Raw genomic sequence first — 15862 nt, 5'->3', positions numbered from 1 at the left:
TCTACTAGTCATATAATGCAACCCAATGGCGTAGGAAGTACTTGATTACAAAGAGGATATTCCAATAAACTAGAACGGCGAGATTTTATATCGGTTCACTCGGATATTCGTACAAAAAACTTTTGAAAATCTAAAAGTACTTGTCTCAAACGTTCATATGATAGCTAAACACTCATCAATGATCCGGTAGTGTCGGCGATTAAAAAAAAAATGTTGGGAAAATCTAACAGTGCACAGCTCAAACGCTCATTTTATATTTACTTTATAATTCACTTCTATAAATTATCAAAAGGGGTAGTCTTTTTTCAAAATAAAAAAAAATATTTTATATGTTCAATTAACAAGGAATACTTTTACTAATAATTCTACTAATTTCAATCACGTAAGCGTTAAATGCAGACAATATTTTTCTGATAATTCAAATGAAATTTCTTTCAAGTACTTCAATAATTAGGGGAGGAGGGGGTGAAATGGGACCCTCAAAATTTTCTATACGTCAATAAATTCGAACGGATAATAAGCTTATTGAAATGTCTTATATAATGACGGCTAATATAGACCACCAAAACTGATCATCTAATATAATTAACTAAGAATGTTAAAGATAATAAAATTACGTCTTAAAGTTATGCGGCTGCCCAATTTCAAAACACAGTAAGTGACAAATTTTTCAAAATCGATTTTTTAGTATTTCTAGTTCCAGTGGAGTTGTGTTATCATGATTCTGTACATATTTCAAAAATTTTATTTTTATCAGTTACTGTGTTCTGAAATTGGGCAGCCGTATATCGCAGCAGACTATTAATATGATTTCTTATATTAATAAAATACAATTGTTTTATAGTTATTTGCAAATATCACACATGAAAAGAATAAAACATATCAAATCCAAAATTTTTTGGAGGACCCACTTTGCTCTTAATTTTCTATTTTTCAATTTTAATGGACGCAGCATAATAAAGTAAAAATAAGTATCAAGGATCCAAAAAGAAGTAAACGCTTGGAAAATTTAATGATATTATAATTACTTTCCTTAAATGACCCACTCTGCCCCCCTCTCCCCTAATGTAGTAGTGGTTAAGATATTTTTGGTCATTGCTTTAACTGACGTTGATAAATCATATTAGACTTAAATCAATATATGGTTAAAAATCGTCTACTAAAATTATAAATATTCAGATATGATAAATTCAGGACGACAATAAAAGCTACAGTATACTGAACCTTTACACTGTCATAGAATTGGAAGTATCTAATTTCGTACATTGAATTACATAAATATAATTATGATCAAAAATACATTATTACGTTCTCCCAAGTTTATTATTGTAAAGCTCACTTAAAACTAAATAAGATGATCAACCTGAATCTATATTAACTTACATTATTATTAACTCACAGATTCGTTAATATAATTACCTTCCTGTCATTCATGTCCCGAATTATCTATATACATTCCAAAATTTAAATTTCGCACGATAGTAAAAATAAACCTACGTCAATTATCGCAGATGTGTAAATAAAAAAAAATGGAAAAATTTTAATAGAAGAAATAATTTTTATTTATTAAGATTGCATAATAAACGATAAATCGTATCCACTTATTATTTATTCCACTGCAGCTACAATAAATTCGGCACGAAATAAAATTTTATTCTATACTAAAAAAATTATTAATAATTTATATATTTTTTCTTTTATACTAACTAATTATTATTTTTATTTTCAATCAAACTTTTTGTGATAAAATAAATACCAAATTTTTTTTAATCATCTAAAATATTTAAACTGAGCAAAAAATATAATTTAACATAGTAATTGTCGAAGCTAAAGAATTTAACTATTTTACATAACGTAAAAAAAAAAAAAAAAAAAAAAAAAAAATAATGATAAAAGAACGCAAAAAGTTTAAGGGATAGAAGACACCAGGTGTCATAAGAATAGGGGGCTCAGGGTCGTTATCTACTAAGCACAATAATTATTCATCTTGACGCGGATTACGAGCCAAAATTCCACAAATTCTTCGAACCGATGTCGCGTATGGTATGACGAACAACGTGTCGACAACGTTGTTGGAATTAATTGTTCCTTAAAATGTCTCAGAGCTCTCTTATCATCTCTGATATTTCTTGTCCCATCATTCTCATCCCTCCTTTTCGCTTCATTATTATTATTATTATAATTACCATCATTATTATCACTATTATTAATATTTAAATATATTTACGATCTCATCGTAACTTTCCACTCGTAATATAATGATCAATCATTTTTAATTTACAATCAATTGCTTGTTTTATCAATAAAATTTTTAATAATTCACATCACAAGTATATCGATACCCAGCAATTTTATTAAATGGAACTAAAATAATAACCATTATTCGGTTATTGAAATTTCGATTATACGTTGATTGCCGTTAGTTTTTGTTCATTCATTCACCCCGTTCATTCATTCATTCATTTATATACCCAACAGCATATAATGGTAACAATTATATACGAATATTTCATTTTTTTATGTCTCGTTTATTTTGTACGTCATTAAATTTATTTAAATCAAATTGCTAGTACCACTTATCATTTTATTTTTACTCATATATATACACCATATATAAGTACAAATCTATGTACCATTAAGAAAGGGGATGGACAGTAAAATCGGACTCATTGAAAATAAAAAAAAAATACCAATAGTGTAATTTTTTTTCGCTAAATCTATTATTTTTTAGTCCAAATAAAAAAAAATGTCTTTCTAAAAATTTTAGTTTACGTAATTTTCCAATCGGAAAATTCCGAAGTTCAGTTCCATCTTGTCACTTTAAATTTTAATTTTTAAAAAATTATGAGGTCTGTTTTGCCCTTTATTTATTTTGAGCTGAAGCTCAACAATTGATCTTTTGAAAGCAAGTACAATATATATATAATACATAGATTTTAATTCAACCACCTGAACCGTGATATTAGTCGAAGCATTAGAGATGCAAGTGGATCAAACGTTGTCTAACTAATTAGTAATGTATATGGTTTGACTATAGTTATTAATGTTTAAGCCGGGCGGAAACTTGTATTATGGTTAGTCTGTTATGTTAAAGGTAATTGTGAATATTGATGTAACGTTCAGTTTATCAATTATTTAATATTTAAAATAGAGTAATTTTAAGGCCAGAAAATTGCTTGACCTTGACGTGTTGAGAGTAGAGCACTACCTCGAATGCTTCGCGTTATGAGGCGTGCAATTAAATAACGATGCTTAACTATAATAACTACACGGTAAAAAATATTTTGTGGATTTCGCTATGCCAGTATGGACATGAACGTACTGTATAGTATCGAAGATTTTTATACGTTGCAAAATTGTATGCATAGATGATTCGACCATTGCGGGAATAATAACATTGGCGATAGTTGGCGCGAATGCCGCAATGTCAGTATGGCCGTCAGGCCCGTACTGCGTTGCCGTATCTACAATGCTTTTGGCAGATAAACCTATTCTAACGACATCTATATAGCTTCGGCGGTAATACGATAGTATAGGGGAGCCTGGGGCACGAAGGCCCCCCTGGGGCATAAAGGCCCTCTTCAAAAATTAGGTAAAATTTTTTTTTTTATTTTCCGTCAAAGTATGACCTTTATAATGTTTTTATTATATTTTAAGTCAATACGTGATATGAGGGGCAAAACGGACAACTCGAAAAAAAAATTATAAAGAAAAAATTATTTTTTTTTTATTTTCCGTCAAGTTAATTTTTTTGTGACAATTTTTTTTTTTTAATGGTCCATTTTACCTCATACATCACATACTGGCCTAAAACGTCATAAAAAAATTATAAAGGTCATAACTTAACGGAAAATAAAAAAAAAATTTTTGTTGATAATTTTTTGGAGAGGAGGCCTTCGTGCCCCAGAAAAAAAACAAATTTTTTTTTCGATTTTTTGCAAAATTTCTACTTATTCTTTCGATATCGACGGAAAATAAATGAATTTTATGGTTAAAAGCCACAAAAAGAAAAAACCGGCTTAAGGGGGCCTTCGTGCCCCAGGCTCCCCTACATTGACTAACACGGCAAAAATTATGGCGGGAAAAACTAGTAGCATTGTGTCCTCGGCATTGCAGTATGGATCTCAGGCCATACTGTTTTGCCATGCCTGTTATGCATACGTGTGAGCAATACAATAGATCCAGTACTATACAGTATAGTAAATAAGGCCATACTTCTGAGACTCGTTACAATACTCTCTTGGAATATTTCACATATTATTTTCGAACCAGTCTTTAAACCATGTCAGCATGGTGTTGAACGCCATGTATTTCTTGCCGTGTAAGATGGAGGAGGAGCCTAGATCTTTGATTTTTCCAATAATTTTTTGGACTGTGTATAATATTTAGTTGTATCAAACCTGCGTTGTTTACGATAAGTAAAAATGTTTAGTAATTTATGACTAAGCCGACTTTGACAAATTATCAGGACTATGTTATTTACATGCAATATCGCATCATGATAAAATGAATAATTTAAATATCAGTATATTGCGGCATATTTAACATAATTGATGTTACAAGAACATGAAAAAATAACAAGTGCACAGTAATGTCTGAATTTTGAGTGCATAAAATGTTGACTTTGCTCAAGATTGCGGATGAGTTGTCAAGTAACCCCACGTAGAGTTTGTGTTTCTTTTTACATGTCCTACCAAGTGAAAGTCGTAAGCAAATTGCTGCTACTGCTACTGCTGTTGCTGCTGGAAACTGTAACCTATAAACTGCAGTGATGTAGACGTTAGTTTACAGTATGTGTGTGTGGGTGTATGTTACAGTTAGGAAGGAATAATAAAGGCAAAGGGATGTGAAGAGCGTTAGCTCAAACGAGTTGCCACAAGAGGGCTGAAAATTTTCATGACGCTTCTCTGGTTACGGCACTTTGAATTTTAATCAAGAGCTGCTAACCTTCTACTCATCTTACTAGTGGTAGTGATAGTATTCCAAGTCCTAGTCACGTTTTCTCAAGCTCAAATCTATCTTAATATCCAACATTCATAACTATTTTGTTTGTCATCTTATTGTTGTAAATAATATTTCTGAGGTATTATTTATTAAATTTTTTTTTTTTCATAAATTGCGTGGATTATGAAGATTTGAATTATGTAAATTTTCAATTAGTTACCACGTAATAGCTATAATTTTATACATTATCATTACACTCAAGCATTATGGCTGTTTAAATTTAATTTAAACTTTATAAATTTACTGGAGTACCTCTAGATAATGTTTCGTTTTTTTAAATATTTTTCTTCTTAGAGGCCTCGGGGTCACATGAGAACACTAAGAAAATAAAGGAATATTATTATAAATTTAAAAAAAAACAGTTTACAATGTTTCAAAAATAATTTCTTACAAATTCGATTGCGTTCGTTAGAAAAAATTTTTTATTAATAATTTTTGTTCACACGAAAATCTGTTGAGAATTGAAAATTTTTTAATTCCCGACTTTTAGTAGCGATAACATTGTTCTGAAAATTTAAATAAAATGTTGTAAGTGATTCAAAATTTTGCAAGATACCTTACTTTTTTCGGTTGCTTCCTGATTTAAATTCAATTTCTGCTATATAAAGAAAGATTACGTGAAAAATATGAAAGTAAATATGTATAGAAGTGATAAATTGTGTTTGCTGCCAATATGTCAATCTCATAAATTTTTACCTGACTTTTAACACCGTAAGAAAAATATACTGCTATCAACAGTCTCTATTTTCATAATATAACATCTTATTTTTGTATCTTAAAAATTCATGCATAACATTCATGAAAAAATAATTTTATAATTAAATCATAAATTTTTCTATCTAACAGGAATTTTTATTAAATAAAATATTATCTATATGTACATAAAGTAGAACATTCCAACTTGCGTGTTTCAACCCGATCTAAAAACGAGGTTACCGAACACGCGGGTTGGGATGTTCTGTTTCCTTCCCTAGGTGTGCATGCTATTTTTCACCAGATCTGCAAGAGGAAGTTCAAATTTCTGTCATTGTTTGAGAGATAAATACAAATACTGCATGTGCATATCTATATTTATTTTTTTTTTCCATAAGAGAAAAGTGCAATTTTCTTCCCGCCAATCAGGACAGGAATTTAAATTTCACTTATAGATCTAGTAAAAATAAAATTTAAGTTTGCATAAACTTACTAATTTTTTATACATAATTTCAATATCAAGTCTCGAAACGTTTAGCATTTTTTTCATGAAATTATTATTTTTCTTTTAATTCCTAAAATTTCTAAACCGGATCTAAGAAATATGATTTTAAAAAAATTTTATTAAGTGAAACCAAAAATGGTAAATATTAATTATTGACAAATATAAGCAATAATAAGGCCGATTTATTTTATAATTTTTTTCAAGACTACAGTTTCAAAGAGAAACATGCTTTCATCAAAACTCACCAATCACACGAGAAGAAATTTATAGTAACCGCTTCTAGTACGTTCATGAAATATCGTTCCACATCGCATGGTAATAGGATTATTGTAATGACTACCATACTCTTAGGAATAGTTCCCATAAGCATATAGGGACAAATCCTATAACCACATTATAATGGTTTCTAAGTACATATGGGAATAAACCCTATACAATACGATAACCATTCCCATAGTCTTATGGTAAACGTTACCATGTATTATGGTAATAGTTACCATACACTATAATAGTAATGACTATAATACTATACACGCTAAAAAAAAGTGGTAATACTTGCCATCTTAAGGAAGTAACTTTTCCTACCCGTACATTTTAATGATTCTCATTCTGTTATGTTAACTATTACTATTGAAGATGTTAAGCATTCGTATCTAGATAGTAATGGTTACTATCCGTGATGATAACCATTACTATCTTAGAAGGTAACATTAAAAATTTCTTAGACATAAGAAATTTTACGATCTAGATGGTAACTATTACTATCGGCAATAGTAATTATTTCTATACGAGAAACGAATAGTTAACATAAACGCATGATAATGATTATCACATACACGATGGTAATTACTCCCTATCACAAGATGATAATAGTTAGCATTTTTTTCAGTGTGTAGTAATGGTTACCAAAATAAATTATGAAACTTTTTTCAAAAGTTTCGATTTCTTTTTTGGAAAATGAATTTAATCTCAATGGCAAATAAAATTATAGCCAATTAATTTTTTCTCATATCAAACTTTTCTACGAATATTAGGCTGTGCGTCTTATAACTTCAATTACACACTAAACATTGTTTTAAGCACAATAAAAAAAAAAAATTACGAATTACTTTTTATGACGTATCATTTTGCTTTTTCATTTCTTTAATTGCAATAAAGTGTTTCCGAGAATGGAATCGCCATTTTACTTGTCCAGACTTTATGGTGCTTCCCCTCATTTATTTCTTTCCATTATTTTGTTTTTACCTCAAATTAATTACACAGCTAAAAATGATACTATCAATTTAATAAAAGAAAACTACTCGGCTTTTATTATTTTTATAAAAATTATTATTATTATTATTATCATTTATTACACAAGTATAAAAACGTTAGGACTGGCGCCAATCTTAGCTCGAGTTAAAGTTTCAAGCGTTTCATAAATCTTCCTTTCCTTCAACGAGAGGCAATATTGTTTGCTGCACAAAAGAGAGACACTCTTATCCCGTAGCAAGCAACCGAGTCTATAAACCTCTCAGGATATTCTCTTCCATCTAACATTTATACTTGTGGATATAAATATAAATTTTTCATTTCATTTTTATTACATACGCATTTTTTATTAAATCCACTTTTTCATACTTATTAAATATATATATTTTAGCATAAATCTTAATAATCAATAATCAATACACAAAATATTTTTTTATTCGTTTATCTATACAACGCAAGCTGCTACCAAATATATTGAAATTATATAAAAAATAATAATAATAATAAAAGTATTTTTGAAAATTAAACCATTGAAAATTTATTAAAGTATATTTTAGTTTTATGCTGTTGTTATTATTACCATTATTTTATCTTTTATATGAGACTAGATGTGCACAATACTGTTAAATTATATTTTATTATTGTATTATTGCACGAAAATAATATCTGAGTCTAAGTCGGAGTCTGAAACTGTGCAATTGTAATATATATATAGATGTAAATATATGAAGGTATGCATAGTTAGATATAAATAATGTAAACATATGGTTTATGACATAGGATTTCTTTTTGAAAAACTTTTGGCCGCACGGACTTAACCGTATTACTTTTTCTCCTCATAAAAGTAATCTATGTAAGTTTAGCCGTAATTATAATATAAATAAATTTATTTCATACTTCCCGCGTAGGAAATAAAAAATTTTAAAAAAAGTAGGGAACCCGGATTAAAAGAATAACTCGATTTTGGTGTAATTTGAAAAATTGGAAACAAAGCAAGTCTAGCAAAACAAAAGCAAGTCAATTTTAAGTTCCTTTTTTTGATAAATGAAAACCATATTTTAAGATGTCAAAACACATTTGGTTCTGACTTATTTTTACTAAATTGTTCTATTTAGTACCGATTTACGCCATCTAAATCAAATTAGTCACGTTGTTTTGGATTTGGCTTAGTTGCCTTAAATTGACGTCATTTCAGTCGAATTCAAGTCAACTTGACTTGAATTTAACTTAGTTGACTTACATTTTCAAGTTAAAAGTCATCTTGAAATTAAGAAGCAGTAAGTGTCGCCAAAAGCGAGTTAATTAAGTCAAAAGCGAATCAAAATTAGGTTATTTTTTTAACCCGGAAAGTTATTTGTTCTCATTGCAATGTTCTAGTTTCAAATTTTCATGAATCCCGAAGTTTTGAGGTCTTAGGAAACTAATCTGATCATTTTGGAGTGATGGCTGTATGTGTGTCAGTATAAATAAAGTGTAGGGCAGAGGTATCGTTTTTGGGCTCTTTAGGGCAAGTTCTAGACACTTCAAAAATTAAAAGTAAATAATTCGCCAAAGACGTGATGATGTTATTCATTTCTTAAATGTGTAAGAAGGTATTTTTATCACACTGTCGCAATAGAAATTTTATTTTATACCTTTTCATTAATTAAAATAATGTATCAAATGTCCTCAAAAGGAGAAGTGGCCACAAATGGTACTTCGACCCAAACTTTTAATGGCTAAATTGATTGAGATTGAATTAAAAAATCAAATTTTTTCCAAAATTTCCAAATTGGAAACAATGGAAAGTTTGAGAGCTAAATTCAAAGTCAATCGTTTTACATATTTTTTATTTTTTTAATATTTCATCATCTTAAAATTCTATGCTGGAATAAAAATTTTTTAACGTTCTCTTGAGGGCATTCGAGTTTTCATAAATTCAGATCTTTGATTTATATTCACAATGTAATGAGAATCTACTTTTACGATCAAATATTTTTTTTATGCCGATTTAAACATTATTTTTTTATAGTACATTTAAAATCTGTCATTTAAAGGTTTAATAATAATGGAAATTTTTATTAATTCAATTTTATCACTCGATCGAAATTTATATTTATTTATTATGCATATAATTTGACCGTTTAATTATCGTTATTTAATGCGGGTAAAACAAAAAAGCCGTTAGGACACGAAGCAGTAATTTTCCCAAAATAATATATTGATGATAGCACAGTTATTTAATACTGTAAAATTTAAAATAATTATCGAATTATGTGTTGAAGTATTAAATCCTGCTTAAATTATTATTTTCAATTTTTCACTCCCACTATAGTATTCGATTTTCGTTGGTGAATTATTTTGCTAAAAAGTTTCAATTAAAAATTATTTAATACTCTGGTACTCTATTTATCCTTCAGATATCGTAACTTTTAGGAACTATTGTATTTAACTTTCTTTGAAACTATTAAAAAGCAGTATAATTTTAATCTGTAAAGTTTAAGTTTTAGTCAGAGCAAGAGTCGCATCTTACAGTAAATATTATGCGTTGAATTATTTGCTGAATTCAACAAGTGGGTTCAAAAATTACTTATATATTGGGATATGTCATTACTCATTATGCAATCAAATTTTTGACGAATATGCAGAAGTGGAATTTTGCTTATTTTGATCTGTAGAATATTTTATTGTCTATCAAAGAGTTAATTTTTTTGAGTTCTTTTTGTCTGTAAATCAGTGAAAAAAAAAAAAAAAAATTGCAAATTTGAACATTACTTATTGATTTTAAAAAGTAAAAAAAAAATCTGTAATCTATTTTTGTTAAATGAATTTTTTTTATGAATTATTCGACAAAAAAAAAGTTTTATGAATTATGCACTTGACTTATTCCTATTGATAAAACTACTCCAATAAATGTAATAATTACTGTCATAAAAACATTAAAAATAATTCTATTCAGTATTATCATGACAGGGTTTTCGCAGGCGTAAATTCCCATCGGAGATATATATCTAATCGCATTCACACACGAATGCAAGAACCAACGATTTGGAATAATTCGCATTCCGTAAGGCCTCAGGTGGATGTGTCTTGCCAAGTTCCCGGAATAGTTTGCACCAGCCGCGGGTAACGATCTAGATAACGACGCTAATCATCCACTGCCCTAGTGGTTCTAACGTTGATAAAATTTTACCTATCACCCCCCCCCCACACACACACACACACAGGCACACAACGAAACCTTCATTTCTCTACCAAACTCGCTAACATTTTTCTCCCATCTCTTAACCACCGACCAATTTTACTGTCAAATTATTCTACATTAATGGCATTTCATTCTTATCAATTTTTTCTAGTGTTTGACAAAAATTTTAGTGATACTGGTATCTGTTATGAATTCTTTAATAAATTAGTACTCTCCCAAATATATGAGTTATATAATTTCATTTAAAAATAAGTGTAATCAAAAATTAAAATTTGAAAAAAACAAATTGATAAGAAAATTATGAAATTTAATTTCGTTGATTATTGATAATAGCTAATAATAAAATTGGATTTTCTTATTTATAGTTTTAATTTTTCATCATTAATCATAAATTTTTTTTATTTTACAGAGAAGCTTGTCACGATGCCTGGACACAATTGCGGTTGTCGCCGATGTTCGGGTGCATTTGTCCGGGAAATCAAATAAAAAAACGCTGCGATAAAATATTTTCCGCAGTTAATCATAATCCATGTGTTGGTGAGTTATTTTAAATGTTAACTATTATTATTATTTTAATATTTTCATTGAAATGATTAATTATATGATGTATATATAAAGTAAAATGTCATACATTTTTACATATAAGAAGATAAAACAATACAAAAAGACAATTTTACATATATGAATGATCATTCTTCATATTTAATTAATCAATAAGTAAGTATTCTCATTAATGAAAATATAACTAATTTTCATAATTATTTAGTTTGATAAAATATATATACGCGTGTAAAAAAAATTCGTTTTAAAAATGTTCCAAAAACGTTCATGACAGTGAACTTCCAAAATTTAGACAATTCTAAACTTTAAGTTGAACATTTTTGGAAGTTTAAAACAATTACAAAGTAGGAAGTTCAGTTTTTTTGACTTGTCCGAAAATAATCCAAAAAATGAACGATTAGAATTAATTTTGAACTTACTATAAATTCACAGATTGTCAATTCAAATTAATTTTGCTTAAAACATAAAAAAAAAAAAACCCGCAAGAAAAGTTCACATCAATTGAAAATTGTTTACTTTTTAATTTTTTCAAAGTTCCAAAAATGTTCAATTCAAAAGTCAGAGTTGTGTCAATTTTAAAAGTTCACAGTCAGAAAAGTTTTAGGACCATTTTTGGAAAAAATTTGTTTAAATAGGATAGTAATGCTTTTCTGTATAGAGAAATTTGAATCAAAAAATTAATCAAAATGTTTGAGAAAATGAGGCACCAGACTCAAAAATTTTGTATTCTTAAAATGTGACAAAATAGTCGTTTTTGTAATCATCAAAAAAATTCAAAAAACATTATTTAAATGAGAAATGTTGTCATTATTACCGGAACTAAATTGTTTAGAAACATTCGGGTAAAATGAAATTTGATCTTTTACCAAAAAGCTATTAAAAATGTAAATATTGTTTTCAAATTTCAACCCTTGTTTGAGACAAAATTTTCAATATATTATTTAATGAGAATACTTTCTTGATTTTCATGATTCATAATCATGCTGAGCACTTTATTGCAACTATAATCAAATTCATTCATATTTATAAATTATTATCATTATCATAAAGCAGTAAATATTTGCTGAATTGATTCCATGTCCTATCAAAAAACATAATCAGTTATTAAAATCTCAATGCTAATATATGAAAACCATTTAACAAAATAATTATTAATATATATTGATTTTTTAAAATTATAATTATAAAGAAAAAAATTTTCATCATTTTTCTTATGAAATTGAATAATTTATTTGTTGATAAAAAAAAAAAAATTATCCTTTTAAAATTTCATAAAAAGATGTTTACGATATATTAGGACTGAGAGCTCGATATATAGAGATAGATGTGTTGAATGTATTAGTTGTACCTGGATTAATGAAGATCGAGAGGATTTTCTTCTATTAAATCATTTGCCCACCCGTCCAATCGATCTTCACTTGGATTCAAGAGCTTACGGAGAAATTCGAGAAATAAAATGTCAATAATAAATTCTTCTCTTAATCTTTCTCAACTTTTAATGCGATCGGTTTTTCAATTACATTCGTTTTGCAACTTATTTTTTTATAAATAACATTTAAGCTTAGTAAAGTACTTTAAATAATTAATATCATTTTTAAAAATAGTAAAAATATCAGTTGATAAAATCCAAGGGTCCATATCGAATTTCAACATTACAAGAAAAATATTTTGCTAATAAAATTTCAAAAATTTTTTCAAATTATATATTTCTAATTTTATCAATCGCAAATCTGCCTGTATGAGACATATATTTATATGTTGCATATAAACAAATTTGCCCGAATATGTGTGGATATATATTTTTTTTGTATGGGGTCGAAGACAAAAAATTTTTTAGGATTAGAAAAAATTTTCGTTTTCAATTTATAATGCTAAGAATTTTTTAGGGAAAGTAGAAAATTTTCTTAGGGCGAGTAAACATTTTTTTTTGCAAAGAGATAATTTTTTTCTGTGTAGAAACAGACAGTATTTTTTTAATTTCTCTTCAATGGATACTCGAAATATAATCTGTCAATTAAAAATATAAAAATATCAATAGACTACTATTTAGAGAAAGTTAATAAACAAAAGTTAACTTACTGGTGAACTAAATCGGGTTACGACAGTCTCAAAGAGCAATATAGTAAGTGAGAGTGAGTTTAAGTCAATTTTAAGTGGTATTATTCTCTTTAAAGTTTCCAAGGACTCTATTCTGTCAGACATTTCCATTGAGATTCTCCAAAGTTATCCTCTCAAATGGAACAATCACAATACCCAAGCTCGTATTTCCGTAAGCTCTCTACGTAATTCACATTCAACTATACTCATCATTCTTTTCATTATTACTATTATTATTATTTGTTTTTTTTTTTTTTTTTTTTTTTTTTTCAATTTTGTCATCGACTTAATGAATTGACCGGACTTGCAACTATTCCAAAAATATTAAAACCTTCCTCTACTCTAAATTAAATAAAAAAAATTAATTCAAATGGAAAATGAGATTACTTTTCTCGGCACTTTTTATGTTGCAAAAGTACCATTTATCAAGACAAGATATTTTTATTCTAAAGGCTGATAGTTTAAAAACTTTTGAGGTTGGATTCAAATTTATTAGCGAGAAAGATTCTTTCTACTTTATTTTATTTTATTTTTTTTTACGGAAACTTTTATTTTATTTTATTTTTTTTTTCGACTCAGCCTTTTCCTTTTTTCTGATAGAACCGCAGCTGTGGTGTATGAATATGAATGAGCAAATTTTTCGATAACTTCAATAAGATATAAGTTTTCCGTCGAAATTTTGTGCTATCAGTATACGTATACTTAATACTTTTTATTATTATTATTATTATTATTATTTTTTCTTTCATGACTTATTGAAAAATAAAAATTGATTTTTTAATATTATCATTTTATATCAAATAATTGACATTTGATATTTATTAAATTAAAATTATTATAAAAAAAAATTATAACTATGTTCATTGATAATTTTTTTAATTCCATCGATATTTTAATTAAAAAAAAAATTTATTGTAAAATTTAAAAATGCGTTCCCAAAAAAGTCCGTAAGCTGCATGCAACTTTTCATGAAAATTAAATTCAAATTATTTGAAATGGAATAAATTTTTTTCTTCATGAACGATAAACTCGATTATTTGTAAATAAAATTGAGTAGTTAAAATAATATTAAATATACAACATGATGTTAACGAGAGCATAAAGATTCGAATGGGGTATGATGGATGCCGACGCACATCATCAGAATGTTTAGCCATTACAATGCATCACGTGAGCACAAATCATTCTCTCACTATAAAATGCGGCATCATACGAGTAAATTGACGAGCGATTTCTCGTTTCAAAAACTATTAAATAATCCATCGAATATTTTCAACCATCAAAGCAAACATTTCATGAATTTAAATCCGGAAATTCTTATAATTTTTATGTAGTTCTATTGCACTCCCTATTTATTTAACCATTTTTATATAACTTGTGTTTCACTATAACATATAAATTGTTTGTCAACTATACAATTACATTTTGTAAGCTCTTTGCGCTTCAAAGTACATGTTAAAAGAAAAAAAATGTTTAACATTTTTCTATACGAGCTTACATCATATATGAAATTGAAAAAAAAACAACCTAAATATAAATAAAACTCTTTAATGAATTTTTTATTTATATTTAATTTGTTTGTGACAAACAAGTAGACCGTATATAAGTTGAAATAAAAAAAATATTTGCACCGCATGCTTTGTAATTTTTGCATGTTTATGTTCCTCTTTCTTTTATTCATAAAACCATTATTCATTATTTCTACATATACATATATGTAGATATTAGGGTGACTCAAAACATCGCCTTTTTTCAATCTCGTGTGAAAATTTCATTGCTTCTTAATCCGGCAAAAAATAGCATGGTTGAAAAATTTTCAGAAATCACTAAAATAATCGAAAATATTGAAAAATCATTGATCGAATTTTTTTCTCGTTACAGCAAATGTTATTACATGGAAAATAAATGATCTTCTGAAAATCTTATCTCGAAACATGGATTTTTAAAAATCGCTCAAGAATATTGAAATTTTTCGAGTAGGATACTTTAGATATATCCGAATGGCCTATCGATATGAATATCGAGACATTAAAATGCAACTTATATTGAGTCTTAAAAAATTAATTAGAGATTCAAAATAATGAACTTAAAAATTTATATCAAAATTAAAGTATGTCTGCAATAGAATATGATCTTTACAATAAATTTTCCCACTTTTCTTGCGTCTCGTATTGTAGTTTTTTTTATAACCATGTAAGCTGATTCTGAAAAAAAAATGTTTTATAGGTTACTCGACAATATCTAGTGTCCTCGAAAAATTCCAAAATTCTCGAACTATTTAAATATTCATATTTTGATCGGAAAATTTTTAGAAACCATTTATTTTGTTCCACAATAACATTTGCGACAGTAAAAAAAATCGGTTCACAAAAAATTGATTTTTAAGATTTTGCAAATTTATAAATTTTTCCATTTCACTAATTTTTCACGAGCATTTTTTATGATATAGGGTAAGAGCATCAATACCCAGCCCCAAACCAGTAGTCAGCCACTTCGTGTTAAATTATATCTATATATATATTTTGAGCGTATATTGAAGTATATGACAGGTTGGCTACTGATTAGGG

General features: G+C 27.5%; 1 protein-coding gene across 1 annotated transcript in view; it reads left to right on the top strand.

The window, feature by feature from the left end:
- Window positions 1-15862, top strand: part of LOC103580761 (uncharacterized) — a 142832-nt gene that overhangs the window by 91542 nt on the left and 35428 nt on the right. Inside the window, exon 6 of the mRNA XM_053737806.1 lies at window positions 11047-11174. Within this exon, the coding sequence (XP_053593781.1) occupies window positions 11047-11174 (128 nt within the window). The remainder of the gene's footprint in view (window positions 1-11046; window positions 11175-15862) is intronic.

Source organism: Microplitis demolitor, chromosome 3 (genome assembly GCF_026212275.2).
Source record: "Microplitis demolitor isolate Queensland-Clemson2020A chromosome 3, iyMicDemo2.1a, whole genome shotgun sequence".
In the NCBI taxonomy this organism is placed as follows: domain Eukaryota; kingdom Metazoa; phylum Arthropoda; class Insecta; order Hymenoptera; family Braconidae; genus Microplitis; species Microplitis demolitor.
Note: the sequence above shows the minus strand (reverse complement) of the source record. Positions and strands in the feature narration are given on the sequence as shown.